Source organism: Agelaius phoeniceus, chromosome 3 (genome assembly GCF_051311805.1).
Source record: "Agelaius phoeniceus isolate bAgePho1 chromosome 3, bAgePho1.hap1, whole genome shotgun sequence".
NCBI lineage: Eukaryota > Metazoa > Chordata > Aves > Passeriformes > Icteridae > Agelaius > Agelaius phoeniceus.
The window spans coordinates 53,023,840-53,047,726 of record NC_135267.1 but is presented as its reverse complement, the minus strand read 5'-3'; the positions used below and the strand labels follow the sequence as shown (position 1 = coordinate 53,047,726).

Genomic DNA, 23,887 nt, shown 5'->3' with positions numbered 1-23,887 from the left:
TTTCTGTTTGGTTGTTTTTTTTTTTTCCCCACATGCACATCAAAGTAAGTAAATGAAATGAAATACTCACTCCTGTTATGTAACGAGGTCTATACTGGATGGTTCCAAATAAGCCAAGAATGACTATAATAATGTGTATAAAATTTGCGAGGATGGGTGCCCACTGATAACCAAGGAAGTCAAATATCTGCCTCTCGAGCACAGAAACCTATGATTAAAAAGCAAAAGCATAAATAGATTAGAACAAACCAGAAATCATATATAGAGGTGTTTCCCCTTCCCATATCCCAGACGATTGCTCTGAGTTAAAAAAATACTTGTCAGCAGTAAAATAAGATGACTTTGAAATTCTTCTAGTTTCAATGAAAGCTGCACTTCTCACTGGTTACTGAGGTATATTCTACCAAGATACAAAACTGTTCACCAAGAATGGTATGCTTGCAGGAGGAGAAACACAAATCACTCTTACATACAACAGCAAATGTTTTAGGGTATCAGTGCTTTTATCAGTGTTTTTATTACAATGTTTTAGGGTATAGTGCTGAAAACGTGATAGGTTTATGACATCTCATCTACATTGTTTCCATTTACAACACCATCCTTTAGCCTGGTCCAGTCTCTTCCACAATTTCACTGCATTTTGATTTTTATCTCTTCTCTCTACTCCAGCTATTCTGTCACTGGGCTTTTACCTGTAACCAAATACATGCAACATTTTGATCTGGTTCTACTGATAATGACTCTACTTTACATTCTTCCATTGTCAGAAACATCAGCTGAAGTATAAACTTCCCCAAGACTCTAGATAAATAATATAAAATAATATTAAAAATCAATTGTGGAACAATCCCATCCCAGTCTGATGTTTAATATCATTCCAAACAGACAGGTCAGATATAGAAAAAAATGCTTTCCTAACAGTACCAGTAGAAATATTTTCACAATTCCAATAGCAGATGTCCCTTAAACGGTGTTCTAACATTATGTAAAAATACAGTACTGTAGCTCAATCCATAGGTAGAATGACATGTTTGGACAAAAATAATATTTATGTTAATATTAGAAGGCAATATAATGGTGAAGTATATTTAGACAGAAAGATCAGGAAGTTTCTTTGACAGCATTCCAACAATTTCATTAACTTTAATGGTGAATTGATGAATTTCACAAAAATGTGAATAATGAAAATAAAATTTAAAAAATTATTATTATTAATAATTAAAATAACAGTGATGTAGACACCACACACTCAAAAAAAAGAAGAAAGAGCAAGAGCAAGAAAGGAAGAGAAAGAAAAAAAAGAACAGGTGGTTGTTTCTTGATTAAGTTTCATTAAATAACAGGTAACTATTTACTGAGTTTATGTTATGCTGTGTATGAACTGAATTAGGTTTATGTGCCAACCACTCTGTTAATTTAAAAAATAACACCTTTTAGATCAAGTACTAAATGAGTAATTAACTACTGCTTTTGTATGGTACAGCTATGGGAGAATTTTTCAATTTTTATGCCACAGTCCACTATCACATGAACACTTTCTTTTTGAAATTAAATAAGAAAACTTTTCATTAAAAGACAGCCTACATTCACATCAGCATTGCAAATGTAAAAAGGCTGTTAATTATATACTATGTACTGACATTTGTTGAACTTTGAGATGGAGACTGCCAAAATAATCCTGGGAAAGTTTGCCAGCCATGTAATTTCAAATTTGAGTGTTCAGGTTTCAGGTCAAACACTGAATTTCTCTTTTCAACAAAGACTTCTTTCAAACAACTCATCCTTCTTATAACCAGTCTTAGTATTTTGACTACCATTTTATTTTACATATTTATTGAACGAAATTATGTTCCTACATGATCCAAAATGTTTCTAAACTATTTGTGCTATCCTACAACTCTCCCTAGCAGAGGAAAGTCACAGAAGAGTTCCCAGAACCCCAAGACATGTCCAATGGTGACAATGGAATGAAGAAGAAACAAAAGGAAGGCCAAGCTGTATTAGGAACTTCATGAAAACTCAGACTGCCTGTGCTTCTAAGTTTATCATTAAGAAATATTTCCTTGACTACAGACACAGTAATTTATATTAAAAAAGGCCAACATGTGGCATGAAGCAGTATTACATAGGTCAGTGTGAAGTCTGTTAGGTGTACCAGCAAAAGACCTGTTAACCCAAGTGCTGTTAAACAAGTAACAAAGGGAAAATTATCCCTCTGAGCACAGAGCTCTTATTTTCATCAGATGAAGAGTAAATGAGAGGAGCAAAGCAGTAGCAAAAAGAGTACAGACTGTTCACTAGACTGCTTTTAGTTTAGTAACAGTAGAGATTCAGCAAGCAAAAAACAATACATGGGAAGCTGCAAATCATTCAAACAGCAGGAGATCATCCAGTTAAGTATGCCAATTACAGAGGAAAATTGCAGCATGCTAATTAATTGTATAAAAAGTAGAAAACTTCATATTCCTGACACGACTTCTAGTCAAAAATGAAACTGTGCTACCATGCATCAACATGTTTTGTTTTGCTTGTCTTGGTGAAAGATACGGTTCCACCAAAACTTCCTTGTGGGACTGCATTGGATAAATGGCTATTCTGTGAGAATATTTTCTTTTCATACATCAATGTACTCTTTGTTTTTTCCCATTGCTAGTAATTCCTTCAGCACTAAGCAACCACTCAGATTTTGTGGCCATGTTGAACTTGAGGTAAGTACCAAACAGCAGGGCACACAAGGCAGGGGGTAAATACAGAAGAAAAGGACAAGTCTGCACCACTTCTGTCTATGTATATCTACCTCTCATTTCTCATAGGCAGAATTGCTATTAAATTTTCTCACATCACTTCAAGGGATCAGCTGTGTGCAGGAGCTGCTGGATATGTGAAATGGCAGCACTCTGTCAGGTGTGTACAGATGAAATGCTGTAGAAATGCAACTCTTCCTTAGAAGATCACGCTAACACGGCAAGGTGCATTGTGGATTTATGAAATGGAAATTATAGGACAGAACTAGATCTTTATTTCCACTTCCTGAAGAGATGAAGGTGAAGAGACACTAAAACTTTTCCACAAACAAACGAAAATATAATACAGACTTTCTACATGAGTTATTTTCTAAAAAATCTCACCGTGTTTCCAAAAGGAGAAAAGTAGAAAGTAGGACAAAGTAGTAACAAAGACTATTAAAAATAGTATTATGTAGTATATTCCTCTTCCACAGATGTCAGAATCATAAGGGATTTCCTTACATAACAAGAGAAAATATAGATGTGATTTTGAAAGCATTTTATCCCTTTACTTCAAAATTTTTGGTTAAACAACTGCACTTCTTCAAATCATACCTGCTAGCTTCAATGTTTAATGTTGTTTCAAGGATATTACAGAGATAAAGGAAAGAACTAACAAAGAAATATTAATCTTTAAAGTCAAGGAATTTTCTTTCTTCCTCCTCAGGGGTTGGTATTGGCACTTTTACATTTCTGTTATTGACATGGGCACTGGGGTTTTGCACACCTTTAGTGAGTTTGCTGATGCCACCAAGCTGTGTGGTGCAGGTGACACACTGGAGGGAAGGGATGTCATCCAGAGGGACCTGGACAGGCTTCAGAGGTCCATTTGTGTGAACCTCATAAAGTTCAACAAGGCCAAGTGCAAGGTCTTCCACCTGGATTCATTCGGGCAATTCCAAGCCCAAATCCAGGCTGTGCAGAGAGTGCATTGAGAGCAGCCCTGGGAAGACAGACTTGGGGTTGTTTGTGGACAAGAAGCAAAACACATGCTGGCAAAGTGCACTTGAAGCCCAGAAAGCCAACCCCATCCTAGGCTGCATCAAAAAACAGTGTGGCCTGCAGGGTGAGGGAAGGGATTCTGTCCTTCTGCTCTGCTCTGGTGAGACTCCAGCTGGAGTGCTGCATCCAGCTCTGGGGGCCTCAATACAAGAAAGATGTCAACTGGTAGGAACAAGTTCACTGAGGCCACTAAGTTGGTCACAGGGTTGGACACCTCTCCTCTGAAGACAGGCTGAGAGAGCTGGGACTCTTCAGCCTGGAGAAGAGAAGGCTTCAGGGAGGCCTTAGAGCAGCCTCCCATTAGCAAAGAGGGGCTTACAAGAAACCTGGAGAGGGATTTTTTTAACAAGGGCAGGTAATGACATGACAAGGGGAAATGGCTTTAAGCTGAAAGAGGGTAGATTTAGATTAGATATTAGGAACTCTAAGAAACCCTTTCTTGTGAGAGTGGCAAGGTATTGGAACAGGTTGCCCAGAGCCGTTGTGGACTCCTCAGTCTCTGAAGGTGTTCAAGACCATGTTGGGTGGGGCTTTGAGAAATGTGGTCTAGTGCAAAATGTCCCTGCCCATGATAGGGGTGTTGGAACTAGATAATCTTTAAGGTCCTTTCCAACCTAAACCATCCTGTGATTTCATGATGCAGGGAAAGAGTTTAAATTGAGAAAAGCAAAAAGGAAAAAAGGTTGCTTTGGATGAAAAAGTATAATATGGTGGAAAAAGAAAAATATGTTTTAATTCAATTCCACACTAATAATGCAGTGAACTCAAAATGTAGGATTATGGACAGTCAGGTTCTAATGTTAGAAAATAATCACTCACCACATTGTCTTCTTAGGCAGATTATTTGATGTATTCACTGATAAAATTATAGAAGACTTTATTTAAAGGGGACTATTTTACTAACACATTATTTTGTCCAGACTCAGGCAAACTATTGTAAAAATAAATAGAAAATAAAATGAACCCATATAGTGCCAAATTGGCATAGCTCAAAAACTATTTCCAGATTCTTGTCAGAGGCTGGTTGTTGTTAATAGATTAACAGTGTTACTGACCTTGAGGGATCTATGAACTGATTTCCAGAGGAAAATGAAAAACATTTGGAGATGATTCTTAAAGTATATGATTGGACTAGAATTTCAGACAGGAGCCATAAAGAAGAAACCAGTCAAAAGATGATTTATAACACAAATTCCAAAATAGAAAATGACTAAGTGCCTTTGCTCAGAAAGCTCCTTGAGAAGAAACTCAACCACGACTGAAGAAACTACTACTACTACAACCACGACTACTTTACAATGATACAGAATCTAAACTTTGCACTGATATAAATTAAAGTTTACATAGGCAGAGACACACAAGAGGATATGTACAGCCCCTGCCAGCCAAGGTCCTTGGACAGCAAACACAGCACACAGGCACTCAGCATGTCAGGGCTGGGGCAGGGTCACACAGCTGGCTGAATGGTGCTAACAGGCTCTCAGCAAAATCCAAAGGAAGAAGAGTATTAGCTTAAATTACAGTGCAGGAGAATTAAACAACCATGGTTTATATCATTGAATGGCTCACACTAAGAATGAGCTAAGGAAATTAAGCTCTAATCGCTAAGTCATTAAGTCCCCTCAGCCCACACCATCTAATAATTCCCTTCTGTTTTTGTGTTAGCTTTTTAGTTTTTAAAACACTTTCAGTTCTTGCTCTATGGCATAGAAAACTAAAAAGGGTCAACTAAACACAAGTATTTTTGGGCCTTTAGCTTATGAACGATTTCTAATGCTAAAGCCTGCCTGCATGAGTACAATATCCCCAGCTAACACTCCCCCAGCACTTCCATCATTTTGAGGCAGAATGCATTTATTTGTGCCATTCCTTAGAGAGGTTCATTTAATTTTTCATCAAAACTTCAGATAGTATCCTGAGATAGAGAGCCCAGTTACTCAGAAAATTCTCCACAGTCACCCAGCAGAAAAACAGATTAATATTTTGAAAGTCAAATCTATGTGAAATACACATACACATCTGCAAGCGTGCATGCGCATGTAAGTCAAGTTCTTTACTGTAAGACAGCAGGGTAGATAAAACAATTTTTTTTTTTTGGTAAGAAGAAAGGCAAAAAAAGGCAACACTGAAATTAAATGCTGTGAAGACCTGTGGACACAATGGTGTTCTTGGTGCATCTAATATAAACCATCAAGACCATAGCAAGAACAGGTAATTCGAGTTAAAAATCAAGAAGGAATTAGTTTCCACTTGACCATTCGTTCCTCAAAGGAATCACATATATAATACTAAGCCACCATCCTTAATCCATTTGATGTTTCTGAGAAAAGGAATAGGCCTTCACCACTCTTGATAAGAAGCTAATCATAGTTTTTAAAAATCCTGTGTAGGACCACATTCCTGCATCATATTTTGTATAAGTGGATTCTGCTGTGACCTACTAAGGACAACAAACCTCTCCTCAGGTACAGAGTGCATTCTTAGTCTTAGCTGCTGCCTTCCCTAACTGAGCACAGCAATAATAAAAAAATGGCAAGTACAAGTTTTCTACAGTAGGTTTGCTGTTATGGAGTAGTGAGAAGCATATCTACACAGCATTGTAGAGATAATTGTGCCTCAAATGGCTGTAGTTTTTACTGTACAAAACCAAATTAACTTTTACTAATATTTAAAACAACAACAAAAATCCAGAATTTGTGAGGCATATAACATTCCAATACTCTTGAAACCAGCAGAGCATTTCAGTTAATTTATTTGTTTCTAAGTTTTGTATACAAATGCACACTCGATCCCAAAGACTTGCTTAGATGGGTTAGAGACTTAAGTTCATGACACAATTTAGAGCACAAATATTAAAATCGGGGTACAGCAAATTTTGTGTGTGTGCATATGTGTATGCTTTAAGAGAACAGAGTTTCTTGTTTCTGGCTGGCCACCAGTAGCAAGAATTAGAGATGTGTCAGAACACATTCTTTTTGTGTGTCTGAAAGAAAATTTAAAAAATCCATCTCATGGAAACTCTTCTACCCATGAGACTATCAATAAGTTAGTTCAGCTACAGGATGAACTTTAGCAACAGGTGCTAAGTTTTAATCCCTGTAGTATATTTTATTTCCTGCTCATGAACACCTGTAATAACAATTTGCAAGTTATTTAATATGACATATTTGCATGCCACCAAACACAGGGAAAGGTGCATAAAAGTGGTTTGCACTCAAACTGATAATTGGGTCAAGTTACGAGGTTCTGTTTTACCTTAAAACCAAGATAATGTTGTAGCACAAAATCCTCAGCTGCCAAATGCCAGCAAGAAGGTGTAACAAGAAGGCTAGCTGTGACTGTGGCCAAAGGCGGGATCGTGACTGATGGGTTAGCGACCATCACTGGGAATTACTTTAAACGCTGTCAACGTACGAGTTTCCTTCCATCTCTTTGGCTGACCCTTATTACTCCCTCCATCTCTCTCTCAATCTTTCTCTCTCTCTTCCCTGTTCACATCTTTCTAGCAAGAACGTCGAAGCACTGGCACCCACACTTTAAGGTGGCAAAATTCAATTTTACTGACACTGCTGAGAAAGCTAGAGCCAATTCTACAAGTAAAAATGCTTTTGAATTAAGATTTAATAATAATTTATGATTGAATAATCTGAATTGGCCTGCAGTAAAGCCTGAAGGCAAAATCAAGCATGCAGAGATCATTCAGAAAGATTAGCCTGATCAAATACTTTCAAATTGTTTCTGTCCTTATGGAGATATTTATCAATAAAGTAGATTTTGGTTTCATTTAAAAAAATACAACTAGTTTCTACACACTGGTTAATATTATGCTATATTACATTTGTAAACTCAAGAAAGATGTGATAATACTGTCAGAATTTACAGAAAGAAGTATCTCAGCTATGTTTAGGTAGTGAACCTATCTTCTATGTATGATTCTCAGTCCAGGACAAACTCTGGCTTAATACCCGAAAAAAAAAAATTACCCTATAACAACAGCAAAAAATTAGTCTCTAGTTCTCAGCAGGAAAGGCACACCTGTAAGAAACCTCTTTAGCCAAATTATTTTGAGTGGAGTTGGCAGGGATCACTCATTATCTCATCAGGTCTGAGTCTCATCATAATAATAATAACCAGGCATTTAGTAACAGAGTGAAAATCAAATGAAAATAGCCAATCTAGAGTCATTAGTTGTTGTGTCCTGGTGGTTTTATTTGTATGCAGGTATATAAGTGTCCACAAAGCAAGAGAGAGAATGACATGGTGAGAGAATGTGAAGTAGCCCATGTCAGAACTGTTAAGGCAGAGAGGGCTCCTTTGTAATCTCTCATTCCACAACTAAACCTGGCTAAGCAGAATGCTGACTTTACTGTCCTTACAGAAATCTCTCTCAAGATGCTTCTACTGGAGTAATCATTATTACTACATGGAATATTTGAAGCACCTGCTACATTTCCATGCCTTGGCATCACCTGAAAACTGATATATAAACTATGCTGATCACTTTATGGAAGAAAGATAATTGACATCAGTTATAGACAGAAAAGTTTCTACCTGCTGAACTTTGCCTATTACCTGTGTATAAAGCCATCCATCCTTAGAGAGCTTCAAGTACTGTGGAAGGAATGAAGGCATTTTCTCTGCAACATGGCTGCCTTAGAGTCAGACTTGTTATCTGGTCTCTACACAGAGTCTAAGGGAGAAGCACAAGGTCTCAGACCTCATCTTCCAGATGTCCAGTGTTCCCAATTCTCAGGATCAGCACCTTTAAATTCAATGGCAGCTGGGGAACACTGATTACTGTCTACAACCCAGTTCTACAAACATACATTTCTATCCAGAGCATCAAGGTTTTTGTTTTTTTTTGTTTTTTTTTTTTTGTTAATAAAGAAAATGTGGTATTCTTATAGGCTAGTTCAATACTTAATTCAGCTCAAGAGTTTTTGATTTGAACTGGCTAATTTACATCATATTTCAATATTTAATAATTTTTATTCAATCTTTTTTGGAACATGATTATAAGGGGAAAAAAGGCAGCACATCAAGCACTCTGTGATGTCATTGTCATTATAGGAAAACTCTAGGTCATTCCAGCTCCCATGGACAGCTAGAGTGACTCAGTCATACACTGCTCCCATTGAATATTTCAAGGAAAACACAAAGAGATGGCTTTTTACTGATTTTATGAAACAATATGTTTTAATGAGTGGGACCCTAAGCTTCCTGATTTGAAAAAATACAAAAAGCTATCACCTGCCCTTGGAATCACAGCCTCAGTAATATAAGTAAACAGTACAGATTATAGTCTCATTCTCTAGCCTTTTCCAACATTAACACTTCAATAAAATTAAGAAGCAGTCTGATCAGTCCTTTTCCCTAGCCCCTATTACAAATGCAATGACTATAAAGCTAGTCTGTAATGAGTAATGTACTAATTAGGTGTGCTAATGTACTAATTTAGTAGCCAATTCATATATGGATACAAATATTTCCTTCTCTTGGTACATTCTTTCTGAAATACTGTCTATTTGCTTTCAAGCTTTATCAACTTAAAAACTAACAAATACAGAAAAAGGGAAAACTAATAAAGTTCCAACTTGGTGAGATGCAAAGCTCTTCTCCTAGTCTGTTATACAGAGAAGTTAAAATGTGAGGCACATGGAAAAGGATAGATGCAAAACTCTGACAAAAAGAATAAACACACAAGATGAATGTTTGATATATTATATAGAGCTACTAGGTGTTAGTAATGATGAGAATGGTGTAAAAAAATATATATTTCCATACAAGTAGATTGTCCAGAAAAAATGTATGTGGAATAAAATTAAAAGTTTCAAAAGAAAGGGAAGTCAAAACCAGTCAAAGCAGTAAAAACCAGTCAAAGTAGTCAAAATCATTTGTCTGAGAATAATTTACATCACTAATTTGAGACTAAAGTCAGATTTTTACTGGGTGTTTATTCTGTGTATTGAAGGCTAGTGTTGTGTCCTGGATTAAACTCATTTGCTTACCCAAATTATACACTCAAGCACAGCAGCACATTCTCAGAAGATATGTTAATGATGAACATTTTGCTAAATAACTAAGGTTTTTTAAACTGTCCTTCTGTTCTTCATATGGTAAAAACCTGACAAAAATATTATACTTCTCTGTATTGAAAGAAGAATAGCATCCATTTTCTGACACCAGTTGGTACCTTAACATTGTGAGGAAGGCTGGAAAGGCTGCCTAACAAACCTGCATGGCTGACATGACAGTGTTTGTGGCAGGTTTTTTCTTCATAAGGAGAGCCAATCACATACAGTAAACCAAAAATTGGCTCCTTGTCAGATTTTATCCTCTACTCTTCTGCATTCGCCTTTGAATCTTTGTTTTCCCCACCTCCCAATTTGCTTTCTTTAATTCAGTGCCCACAGTAGCTCCTCTTGGAAGCAGGAAAAGCTATAATCTAGCACTGCTGCAAGCTCTCCCCCAGCAGAGGCCTATCCCTGCCAATAGCTGTCATCATTCAAGTGGCACTTGCTGGCAAGATAGCACAGAGTTGCAGCAATTTCTTTCCACTTTTCCATACCTCATATCCCCAGCTGTTCCAAGGGGGTGATCACCTTGCTGGTTTCATGAGGTCTAGAAAACGCAGCAATAATTATTGTGCTGGCAGTGCTGAAGGCAGCCAACATAACTAAGGCAGGAATTGGAATGCAGCCCAACCAACACAGCAGAATCTACTATTTTGTTGCACTGAATATTCTGTTGTAAGAAATAATCATGAGCCTTGTGATAGACTATGAAAGGCAAATTACATTGACTGAGCCAGAGCCTTCTACAGTGCCTGGCAAAAATAAAAAAACCCAAACCAACAAAATCCGAAAAAAAACCAAAACAACAGCAAATCCCAGAAGCAAAACCGAACCTGACAATTTTGGGTTAGCTGCTTAAATCTAGCCTTTTAAATTCCCCATCTTGTCAGTAAATTACTGCCTTGAATTTACAAAAAAAAACCAAATCTTCTATCTAGTCATGACTTGTCAAAAAAAGGAGGTGTTTGTAATTGGTTTTGACCAATTTCGTGTGTATTACACTAGGAGGGGAAGGCTAACAGTGTTCACTTTAATTTCATATCGCATGATACCTTACACAAAATTGTAAAAAATCTGGCAGTTAACCTTTCTTCCTATAAATGTATTAGTCAATGTTTGAAATGATGGATGACTATGACTTTCTAATCCCTGCTAGACAGCAGATTTTGATACAATTATTTGAAGGTAACTACAGCATCTTTTCTGAAGCAAATTCCTATTATTAATGGAAAAATAGGAAAAAAAAATAACATTTACATAACACCAAATGCCTGAGCGCTTTTTAGTGGTATAGGTGACCTCTCTGGAGAGAGAATATTTTTAACTCAAGGAAAAGATAATCTGATAATATCGTGCTTGCTGCTTCTCTGCTAAGGCAACAGCACACCTTTATGCAATGAATGCAGCACCTGCTGGCTCCTGCTTTGTGCTGCATGGCACTGCTTTGACTGCAGTCATGGTTTACCCAGTGGTTTGCCTCTAGCCTGATGACATTCTGATTGGAATTCCATTTACAGTGAAGATATGGGAAGCTGCTGTCCCTGGCAAACAATGCAGTTATGTGGAAAAGGAACTTTGGTTAGTGAGAGCTGCCTTCTTTACAAGCAGGCAAATGGAACTGAAGCAGAATCAACCTCTCTCACCCCTGCTGCTCTGTTACCTCAGCCAAGGAAAGAAAGGATCAATGCCCATTCAAGATGCCCTGATATTGACAGGCAATTCTACACTGGAGAGAAGAAGGAATAGATAAAAATATAGGAGGAAAAAACAGGAGTCAAATTTTCCAGTAACGTATCTCACGATACAAAGTAAATTATTGTGAAAAATAAAACCTTAGGGTAAAGACAACTTCTTATTCTGGAAAACTAATCAAAGATTTCTCAGATTTCTGTTGAGAACTGACAATGGTTGTCAGCACCAAAATTATTTTTAGGGATGTTCATGTCTTTGCTTTGTGAGAAGCTCAGGTAGGAACCATTGATTCCTGCATAGCTGCTCTCCTCTAGACTCTAGACAGAACTGTCTTCCCTGCTGTGGGGAGTGCTGCTAAACTGCAAGTCTTCCTTCATCCCCTGCCTAGCAGGTTTCACCCCACACATGGCTGTAAAACCCTTTGAGCTAAACAAATAGACCTTCCTCTTGTAAGGATACTATCTTAGAAAAGAAGCCACTGGCCCATCCCAATCGTACCTTCTATTTAGAAAGCAGAGGTGAAGTCCAATCTACCTAATGTAGGACTCTAGCTTCTATCCACATTTTAGTTATTGAATCTCCACCAAATTTCTGGTATACTAAATTAAAAAGTGTGTGTCACTGTCAGCCTCCAGAGGCAAATCCATTCTGACTAAGTGCAGACACCTAAGCAAGAAAAAATGAATATGATCTATCCATTTAATCTAAAAGAACCATAATTATTACTAAATTAATCAATACATGTGATAGACCAGGAATAGACTACTGGGGTCCATGCTGTTCCACTGCCACAGATTCCCTATGGGATTCAGACAAAATCTTTTAGCTTCAAGGTAACAGAGTTAGGCAGTATTTAAATCCTGATCTTAAAATGGAGCCATGTGGAACTGTAGATTTCATTGAGTTTCTCTGATAATTAAGTTCCTATCTTAGTTAAGTAACTGTGAATATTTTGTTTTATCTGTAAGGTGAAAGCTGTTCAAGGGCAATTATTAACTTTCAGCATTATTATACACTGGACTTTCTCTTCCACTCTTGTACAAGTATGCCAGGAGTCAGAGGTGAGACCAAGAAATGTCTTGTCAACAATCAGTGTGATGGATATAAATTTGCTCAAATACTATTTAACCAGTTTCCTCTCATCCTGTATGGAAGATTACAGGTTAGATTGGAGAAAAAAATTGATTAATGCAATTTTTATGGGAGAATTAATACTATTTTTTTCTAAAAGATCTAAAGAATCAGTGACTGAAGCTTCCTAGTATAACTTCTTTCATAAAGCTTCAGCAAAACTGAACACTTGAAGGAAGTATGTTTTAATGGGAAGTTATGTGGGAAGGTGCAGAAACTTTATGTCTATCCAAATCTGCAAGGAAGACAATAGTAAAATCTCCAGAATATTGCTGGAAAGGATATTACAACAGTGAATGAGTAGGCATCAAAATGACAAATGAAATACAGTCCTGATAAATGCAAAATTATGTACCTCCACAGAAAAGAATATTTACCATACACAGTGGATGATTCTAAATTAACAATCACTACTCAGGAAATTATAAAATTATTCCAGAAAATTAGCATAAAATGTCAGCTTGATGATAAACAACCCCCAAATTTCAGAAATCATTAAGAAAGAGTGGGCAATGAAACAGAAAACCGTACTATTGAAGAGAGCACCACACTTGCAACAGTAGATACAGTAAAGCTGGAAAAGTACAAAGAAATATAACAGGGATTATCAGAATAGTGGAAGATTTCTACTGAGGACAGACAAAACCAATTAGGACTCTTGAAGTCAGAAAAGAGAGAGCTGTAGGAGAATATGAAAAACTCTTAAAAATCAAGGATTACATAAAGTAAATAGCTAAGGAGCAAGTTTTATTACTTTTTCTAGCACTAGCCATAGAGGCAGTTGGCTGCAATGAAGTGAGACAAGCTGAAAAGAAAAAAGAAATATATTTTTACAGGGTTAATAATGAACCTGGGAAATATATTTCCACAGGCTTTTGTGTTTTAGACAGAAAAAATGCAGATAATTTCATGGAAAATTAGTCCATTGATAGCAGATAAAAATGATGGTCTTGCTACAGTCTTTGGTTTAAGAAGTCTCATAATTACCAACTGCTGAAAGCTGAGAGGGTAAATTGAAGGAATGACCATGCTCTACAGGGTCCTGCACTGTTCACTAGGCAACTGCAACTGGCTGCTGCTTGAGGCAGATTTCTGTGCTTAGGTGATCTTTTGTTCTCATTTAATATGGCTTTTTTATTTTCCATTTGAAATAACTTACAGGTTTGGGTTTGATTGGGATTTTTTTTTTGGTTTTTTGGTTTTTTTTTTTTAATTTAAACTGCAATGACACGACTGCAAAATCACAAACCTTACTAAAATTATCCCCATTTATGGCATATGAGAATATGTATACTTATGCTTAAGTCACAGAACATTATGCCTTCAGACACATGAAGTCTGAAGTGTTAAGATTTAAATTGGGTCAGGAACAAACTCAATATGATCTACAATCAAACTGCCTGAACGTATTTATAAAATGACTTTCAAACATGATCATTTTGGAGACATTCTCTGTTTACATTTCAGGAACTCTGCAGGACAGTCATCTCTTTCAGGTCCTGTAGAAAGCTGCTCTCTAGTGGCTAATGGGAAAGACCAAGAATTAGGAGAATATAAAATGAAATCACTTCCTTTATTTACAAATCTTCATCAATTTGTTTTCATTTTCAGCTTATTGCACACATTCATAGCCATATCGTTGAACAGCACTATTTCAGAACTTTTGAATAATACTGTAAAAGGCTCCATTTATTTGCACATCAAGATACAGGGGGGGCACAGAGGGAGGGCAAAGCTAAGGAGCAACTCATTTTATTTGTGGATAAAATGAGACTACAAGAAATCTACCTCAAGCTTGGATTTAGTAATCCTTTGTGATAGGTAACTCTTGTCTATCCTGGGATAGGTATCGCAGGGCTGATCCTGCTCAGCTATTCCTCTTCAATTGTTCACATCCTCTGTGGTTGTTAGCAAGCCTACATATATAATTAAATAAAATTGGAATTTTGCAACTGTGCCTCTTATCTGAAGAGTCGTGTAAAAGGACATGAAACACCACTATCTTAATTTTAAGAGTAAAGACTTGGAGAACAAGTAGGCTACAGATCGACCAAAAATCACCCAGCTGAATACATGGACCTGACAGTGAAGTATGCAGTCTCTGCTTGCACTGAAGACAACTGTTAAGTGGCACTTTTCTTTTGTTATCAAGAACCTGAAGACAGCCATCTCTCCATTTACAATAAACATCTGTTACTAACATTATTATCTGGCTCTAATAATGTATGTCATGAAAAAATACAAGACTGTCAGGTATACTAACAATAAATTGATGGTGTTCCTGAAGCTTTAAAAGCATACAAAATATGAACAATTCCTTATTTTAATGAGTCCCTTCATATTAGCATAGCACCAAGAGGTGACACATCTGCTACAGGACACACCCCCATTCAATACTGACACTGCAATAAGAACAAACCAGTCAGTGTATTTTGAAACAAAAAGATATTGCTCAGATATGGCAGATTAGTGCCACATCATGCAAGCTGGAGCACAAGGCAGAAAAAGTCTTTTTCAAGCTTAAAGTGCAATATTTTGAAGAGAAAATATACACTCTATTCAGTCTGGATAGGAAGAAAAGAATGGCAGATGGAAAACTCCACTGCATGCTTCATGAGCCACTCACCAAGCACTGAATGTTGGCCAGTAAAAAAGCTACACCTTATTAAGTTATAAAGGGGAAGGTGAATTTGGCACTAGTGGGAAAGTGCAGTAATTTTGGTTACTGATGAATGGTTGCCTCTAAATGAAAGAAATTCAAGTTCTGCTTTGAAAAGGGCAGACATAACTGAAATGAGTTTGGGGCAAGGCACAGAAGACACTGCAGATAACCATCCTTTTAAGCCTTTCTATACAACTAATCATAAACTTGAAGCTTTTCATAACTAAACTAGCAATCCATTTGCCTTGGACCAGAGAACAGGAATGAACATTCAGTGAATGAACACAAACTCATAAGTTGGTTGGACAAGGGAGTTTTCTAGGACTTTGCACAGTTTCCTTGAGATGCAGGTAGCTAAGAGATCTAGACTCCCTGGCTTTGTAAAATTACATTTTGTTATGCTACACAATACATATCTTCTTAGAAGTACAAAAACATTAAAATGAAAAAAAGATTATTTTAAGAGACCTCTAAACCAGCTCTTTCTTCTTGTGAATCCATAAAGAGAAGTGACTAAAGATAAAAGAAAACGCAGTTGGTATCAAAAGTCTATAGAAAAACTGCATTATTGTGGCAGTAATACAACAATTTCATTGCCTTGGAAAGTAGCAATATTATCAATGGTGAACAGGTAATGATTAATAACAACACAAATCTGGACACTGAAAGTACTAAGGTAGGGAATCAACTTCTTTTCCTGCTATTTAAAGGCAGCAAATGTGGATTTAAGCTGAACCAGGCTGACACTTATCATTTGCAAGAAAAGTGACTTATGTACACGTATAATATGAGCTTACAAATCCATGGTTGTGACTGTGGTTTTTTACCCATTCAGTTCATTAATCTAGGCAATGGGAAACATAATTCCACTTGTATCTAGATATTACGACTACCATAACAGACAAGCTATTAATATTGTCTGAGGGATAACAATCAGATATCTCAACAGAATCAAAGTAATATGAAACAATACACTGCACTGTAGAAAAAAATTCACAATTTTTTTTCATGAATATTTGAGAAAATGTTAAGACACAGAGAGAGTTATGATCTTATGGTATATGTTAACATGATATTTTTCATTTCCAATATGTTTCTTAACTTGTGCTGTTCCACCATGTCACTGTGCTCCTCGTTTTGTCTTTCTCTGGCAAAACTATGTAGAGTTGAGGAACCCCACCTTTTATGGGATATTGCCTAACACAAGTTTGTGACTCTGCAATACTGCTAGGGCAGCATTTCATCACTAAATCTGATTAAACTGTTGTAATCCCATTGTTGCAAAACCAGACATTGTTGCAAAAACCAGAAATAATATTAAACTGGTACTATTCACTATATACTTTCTTCAGGAGAATTTTTATGAGAAATTCCTCAGGTTTTGGTGATTACCTTTTAATTTATTTAAATTACCACTATAAATTAAGAAATATCCCACTAGTGAACAAAATTAAATGCCTAATAGTTATGAGAAGTATGAAACCTAGCTATGAAAAAAAATCAGATGAAAGAAATTGCCTATAACTCATACTGTTTTCATTCTAGTATAGTTAATTAACTCACACTTCACTTATAAACCTGTGCTAGGTGCCCAGGCAGTGGGGGACCTGCTCTGTGTGAGACATGGCAAGTTTAAGCAGGCTCCCACTCACCCATCCTAGGGAAAGGCTGAGGGCCCCTAGACACGATGGCAGTGCCTTGGGGAAGTGAGTGTAGGAATGGGCAGGACACAGCTCATGAGCAATTAATGAGGGGAAAAAGGTGTGAGAAACAGCCCTTTGAGGCCCAGGATGGAGGTGGGGAGGAGGAGGTGTTCCATGTGCCTGGACAGAGTTCCCAGAAGTCCCAGAAGAGGATTGTCATGGGCTGATCCTAACCCCCAACTCCCCATCCACCAGTCAGGGTGGGGAGGTAGATGAGTTGGGAATGACAGAATGAAGTTGAGACTGGGAAAAAAAGCCAGGCAGAGGGTAAAGTGTATCGTTTTTGTTTCCCACCATCCAAATCAACTTTAATTGGCAATAAATTTAGATAATTTTTTTCCCAAATTGCATCTCTTTTCTCTTTGACAATAATTGGTGAGTGATCTCCTTGCCTTTATCCCAGCCCACTAGCTTTTTCATCTAATTTTTTTGTCCCAGTTCTGTTGAGGAAGGGGAGTAAGAACAACAGGGTGAACACGTGGCAGATGGCCAAGGTCAGCCTACCACATGGCTGTGACAAACTTAAAACCAGGAAAAAAAATACTGCTCTTAATATCTATGATTCTGATTAAAGATATCTTAGGATTTTTATAATAGTTCACTATTTCTGTAGAAGTCCATAAAAACTGCAGCTGGTGGTTCAGCACCTCTGTGGCTCTCAATTTTCAAAAAAATCTTTGTTCAGAAATGGCTTATACCAATTACAAGTATGCATAGCACAACAGCTTGTATTAGTAAAAGCAATATCATTGATCAACATGCCTTTGAAAGATAATTTCTCTGGCTTTTCAAAATTTGAGCTATTTTACCAACCTGTATGACAAACACGTTTTTAAAATCAGAAGCTATAGTGCTGCTGGAGCTACAGTGAATCTATTCTACCCTGACTTACTCTATGAAGCCTTCAATTATTTTGGTTGAGCTTGCCTTGTCTTGCTGGCCTTTATAGAAAACAGAAGGCACAAAAGATAACTGATGTTTCCCCATCTGTTTCCTTAATAAATGCCCTTTGCTACAAAGGACTGATGTGCAGACAAGAAAATAGGACTCACTTATCAAACGATACACTCAGTGCCACCAGAGATCCAAGCTGTGTTTTGATAAGGATTTCCTGGTTGATGTGACAAATTTCTGCCTGGATCTCAGAGGTATGTTAGGCATCTGGCAAAAACACTTCATCCAGATCATGAAAACAAATTACTTTTAATTAGTTAAGTCCGAAGCCCATCTCTCCCCACCCCCAGAAAAAAACAAAACAAAAGAAAGCAAAACAAAAATCTCCAACTTAAATAAAATACCTCCGACTCTGACATTTGGAAACATGATGTCATGCTATTTCCTGAAGGCCCAAATGACAAGACTAAATAACAGAAAAATAAAGCCAAAATCAAAACCTGACTTGTATGTAAACATAAAACCTTCAATTTGCAATCAGAAAAATCCATAAGTGATTACTCCAGTTGACACTCACAAATTATTAGTCTGGTTTTGAATATATTTCTAAACGCAGCTGTATGAAATCATGAAATGTTTTTAAATACACACACAGCTAACAGCATTTTTTTCTGGTCAGATATTTTATTACAGATAAAGCCCCATATCTTTAAACAAAAAGAAAGAAGAATCCAAATGCCCCCTTTATTTTAACTTCCCTACTGTTAATAATTTCAACATACTAGATCTTTCCAACGTAATTGGCCAAAAGTGCTTTTTATGGTAATACTGTGATTGCAAAGCACTCTATCAAGGATGCTATGCTGCAGTCCCTGCACCTTGCATGGAGGACAGGTTCTGTTGGAATCTATCCCCTCTTGTGTATCTGGTTTCTCCACAATACCCTAAGTTACCACATAACACCAGCTCTTCATCTTTTTTTCCTCAGACAAAGGAAATCCAGACAACGGGCTCTCAGACATGTTGCAGTCATAGGTGCACCAGTTGCAAAAATAATTTTAAAAAATATTCACAATCAAGTTGAAAGAATCAATTTATCCTACTTCATTCAGAATAACCCAATTGCTCAGGTGCCATGTGTATGATGTCTCTTTTGGCGCTGTGTTTTATAAGCCAGTGCCAGAGGCAGAACTCTGAGAAAAATCAATGATCATTCCCACATGCCAAACCAAGAGACTGTCAATAGGGTGAGGCATGCTCCACTTTAAATGCCTGCAGCACCTTCCCTATGTCTTAGTAAGGATGGGGGTCTCTGACTGGATAGTCCTGATAGCTTGGGAAGGAAGCAATGCATTTCCCAGAGATCCATCACTCTGGAGAAAGCAGGTAGAAGAGAAAAGGGTTTATGGACGACAAAGCTCTTTGGCAAAAGGTCAAACAGTAGATGAGTATAATTCTTCAAGGAGAAAAGACAAGAAAAGAATGAAAATGTTACTTTACAAAACAAAAGAAAAAGCAAACTCACAAACTGATGAAAGATCTGAGATAAAAAGAAATCTGTGGCACAACAATTAGACAATTTTGCAGTGCTTTTCTTGACAGACTGAAGTCCCTGGATTTGAATAGTTCTTTTAGAAAAAGATTCCCTGAATGGATTTTACAGATTACTTTTCTGGATACAGATCACTCTAACAACTTGCAGAACTGCAAGAGTGAGGATAATCATATTTGTAATTCTCATACAGCTGATATTATTGTCTCTTCTATTCCTGAAAACGGATCAAAAAATTAACCTAACATCTTAAATGGGAACAAAAAAAATCCTGTTGTCTTGCTCTTTTTATGAAGACAAGAGATTTTGAGACTTTTTTTCCCTTCACTGGGAAAGAAAATACCTTACAGTAAAAAAAGTATTAATACCTTGGAGTGACACAGCATGAAAACAGTTTTCAATTCTGAATTCTTCCTGAGATCAACATATACAGGATTGTATTTTTCTTTTGTATGCACTTCGTATTATGTAAAAATGGCAACTTTTTAATAATCTTTGTTTAAATAAGTTCCTTGTGTAATTATACTTTGCTGTCAATGAATCTTTGGTAAGCCCTCAGCCAAGCATTTCAGAAATTGTCTTTCAATCCATAAAATCTCTCTGTCTGCTTTTTTTTAAAAACTTCATAGGGTTGAAAAACCAAAACCAAAATATGCCCATCTCAGAGTTTTCTAAAGCAGGCCTAACTCACACCTTTAGCAAGCACAGGAGATTAATTGAAACATCCTTGAAACCACTGCTGCATTGACATTTACAGCACAGATTTCTTTGTGACACACTGCTACCTTGGTTTCAATATGACTTCTCTGACCTGAATCAAAAGGATTGATATACAGACATTAAACCTGACCGACTGTAGTGATGGGCAGCCCATCTAAATCACTGTCCTTAAACCACCACTGTCACAATAGCCTTGATCCTTGTTCTGCCCTTTATGACCTTCTGATTGTCTAGCAATAAGTCCAGGTACTAATGTCAACCCAGAGTCTTCAAAAGCACTCTGTGTCTCCCTTCCTAGGGCTCCCAGCAAGTAAAAGATCTGAGTAAAAGACAAGATTATACTGTGGTGGTTCTGAGTCATACTGGCACTGAAAAGTGCACATGAAGGTACACTGAATGAGTATTGCTGAATTAGTGCCACCAACCAGGCAGGAAGCAATACTTAGCAGATCAAGACAAGATATGCACCTCAAACAGAATTCAAAATTTCATGGGCAAAGTAAATTTATGTCCTTTAAAAGATGCTCTGTCATTTGAAGGAGCTTGTTCTAAAGAATTGGGATTATTAAATTGCTCTTAGATTTCTTGTTTTGCACTTTCCCTCCTCTTACCTTCTCAGTAACAAAATCAGAACACATTGCTGATTCTGTAAAAGTTCAGTCTTAAACTTCATTTTATATTTACTCCAACACAAAACCTGAATACAACCAAGCTTTGCTGAGAAGAATGGCAGCTTGGATTATTTTGACCAATACTTAGTGATGTACACTTTTCAATAAAATATTCAGTCAAACATAACCAAAACAGCAAAAAGCATACCAATTTTAGAAAATCATACTGGATGGAATTTATTCTACAACAGATGGCTGGAATAATGCCAGTGCCCTTAGTGAAGAACTCTTATGCTTATAGACCATTCTGACATCCAGAGATCCCTGCTGCTTAAAAAACTGTACAAGAATGTAACACATAAAACAATGTCTCTATTTGCCAAACAACATGTGATGCAAATGACTTCCTAAAGAAAATAGAGCAGAGCAGCCTTAACATCAGGCTGAGGATATTGACCAATGTTGTCACAGTACACCTTCACACAGTTGTAAATATTTTTTTTTTCTAACTTAAGAAGACTTTGCTTAATATTCCAAGTATTTCAGAACAATAATATTGGTATTCTTTTACTGTGTTTACACGGTTGTTTGAAGACTGCAGGAGAAAATGCAGCTTTCTCAAAACTGTGGTGTGGTCCTTACATTGCTCTTTTACTTTCTCAGTGTGTAGTTGGAGAAAGTAAAATCTGTGGATTTAGAAACATTTGAGGAGTAACCAGGAAAAAAAATGTTTAGGATGACACTTGGTTGCCTTGGTAGCAGAGGCTTGCTTATTTTGCCTAAACTCAAATGTGGTCCCCAAACCCGGTTCCAACAACTCCTTTTTCCAGCAGACTAATTCTGAAGATGGTTAAAGTAGCCAGGTTGGCTTATTCTGATTATTCATGTCTGCATGCTCAAAACTGCCTCAAAAGGTATGGGAGATAACATTTCTTACCAAAGACTCCATCATGGTCTAGAATCAAAAAACTAGACAGTATTTAAATTTGATTAAAATTGAGCTTATCACCTGTTTAACAGCTTGATGGTTAAGCACTGCTCCAGAAAGCAGCTGGCATTAATAGGGAACAGAGGAGTTTTAAATAAAAACCAAGACATGAAATAGAAAAAATAAAAAACATATAATAATTAAATCCATAAAAATTCTAAATACTAACATTAAAAAAAAAGGACCTAGTGAAATCAATAAATTAACACACAATTATTATTGTTTATTTTTTCCTAAACTGATGTTAGAACATATTGATGGCAGAAAATTAATCTTATCTCTTAAACAAGACATGAATATGTATACATAAACTGACAGACAGTTAAATACCGAAGAAAGCTTGATAAGAAATTTAATATAGTATTACAAATGCAGATAAATTATTTATAATTTATTATTAGACTATACATTAGTAAAACAGAAAAACTGAAGCCATGATAACATACGTGATTACACTGAACCTCAGTAAGGATATGTTTTCTGATTGTCTTAATTGTGCAAGTCTAAACTTGGAACTGAACCATTGAGCAGTACGATTGTATTTTGATTTACAAATTGCTCTTATTCTATTCCATTGGATAAAAATGAATTTCAAAGGTAAAACAGTAAGACAATATTTTAGACATACTTGGTATTTCAAACATAGTCTATAAGAACAAGTTCCATGTTCTGTATGATTTATCTTTTAAGCCCTAAAATGATAATTACATTTAAATTACTCTCCAATTCCATTGCATTAACATAATTGTGTGTCAACTAACAAGATGTACTTATTAAATGGAGAATTTCTGGCCAATTTACACATCTAATAACACGTTATTGTTAAATTTATTGAACAGCTAACAATACTTTGCCTAGCAACTTGGTCTCTCTGAAAACGGTGTCACTAAATAACAGCAGGTCTATTTCCTGTTGACCCCAACAAGCTCCTTAGTGCTCTGTAAAGTATGTAAAAATTAGCATTGTGCTACTGTACTTCTCTAAAGAAAAACATACACTTTAAAGACAAGTCTAGAGTAAGCATTGTCTTAAAACAGCAACACTCTCTTCATGCTAGGAAGGAATATTGCCTTTGGAACAGGTGCAGTAAAAGCAAGAATTAAGTTTTGCTTTAATTTTGTGCCAGATTAGTAAATTATTAAAATTCTTTACATTAAACTAGGCAATTTCAGTGGTTTGGTGCTTAACCCAGGAAACAAAAGTTTCTTCTTACCCCTAGTAGTACTAGAAAAAGTTAATAATTTATTTATTTCCTCTTTCAAAATTGGGCCTTCAAAGTGAGAATTTAATCATCCTACTGCAAACTGTTAACTTGGTTAATCTATACATACACACACACACATATATATACATACTTAAGTAACAATTGTAAAACTTTCAGCCAAAGGCTTGGTGCAAATTCAGAAAAAAATGTCTAAAGATAAGAAACATTATTAGGTTACCATATACTTGCTTTTCCATTGCAGAATCCAGTGCAGAACTGCTCACAACAGCATGTATGTTTCTGAAAGCTAGAATGTACATATGGAGTGCTTGGCTTCTGTGAAACACTGGTAAATCTAAAAGGTTCTGTGAATGTTGAATGGTCTGCTTGCAAGTTCTCTTGCAAAACTCTATCTTTACCTAAAAGACAATAAATCCAAAAGTCTACAGTCCTGGTATATTTTATTGTTTAAATACTGATTTCTCCATGAGAACAAATGCACATATTTCTGATGTGACAGTCTGGAGATTTTTCTGCTCTACCCCCAAAGCAACACTAACTCTGTACATTCAGAAAAGTCACAGAAGATGCCTTGATTTTATTTGCAAGTAAAGTTTATCACAGAAAATTGAATGCACTCATTTTTCACAGACAAGTTTGTCTATTTTTTGGGATTGTACCAAAAAAAGAAAATACTTCTCTAGTTCTATATTTTTCTCAAAAGTTCTTGGATATATGCTACTAGTTTCCAGAAACTGCTAATTTCTTTGAGTCAAATATTCAATCAGAATGAATATTCAACAGAATGTTCAACCAGAAAATTAAATCTCCCATTAACAATCAAAGGGTATGCACAATTTACGGGTGA

The 23,887-nt window shown here is 36.4% G+C and overlaps 1 protein-coding gene across 3 annotated transcripts in view; it reads right to left on the bottom strand.

Annotated features, from left to right (window-relative positions):
• NKAIN2 (sodium/potassium transporting ATPase interacting 2) overlaps positions 1–23,887 on the bottom strand; it is a 518,775-nt gene that overhangs the window by 283,765 nt on the left and 211,123 nt on the right. For all 3 annotated transcript variants that reach the window (XR_013181351.1, XR_013181350.1, XM_054629881.2), the window contains one exon: positions 71–208. Coding sequence is in view for 1 of the 3 variants with exons in the window: in XM_054629881.2 (XP_054485856.1) it covers positions 71–208 (138 nt within the window). In the remaining 2 variants the exon portion in view is untranslated. The remainder of the gene's footprint in view (positions 1–70; positions 209–23,887) is intronic.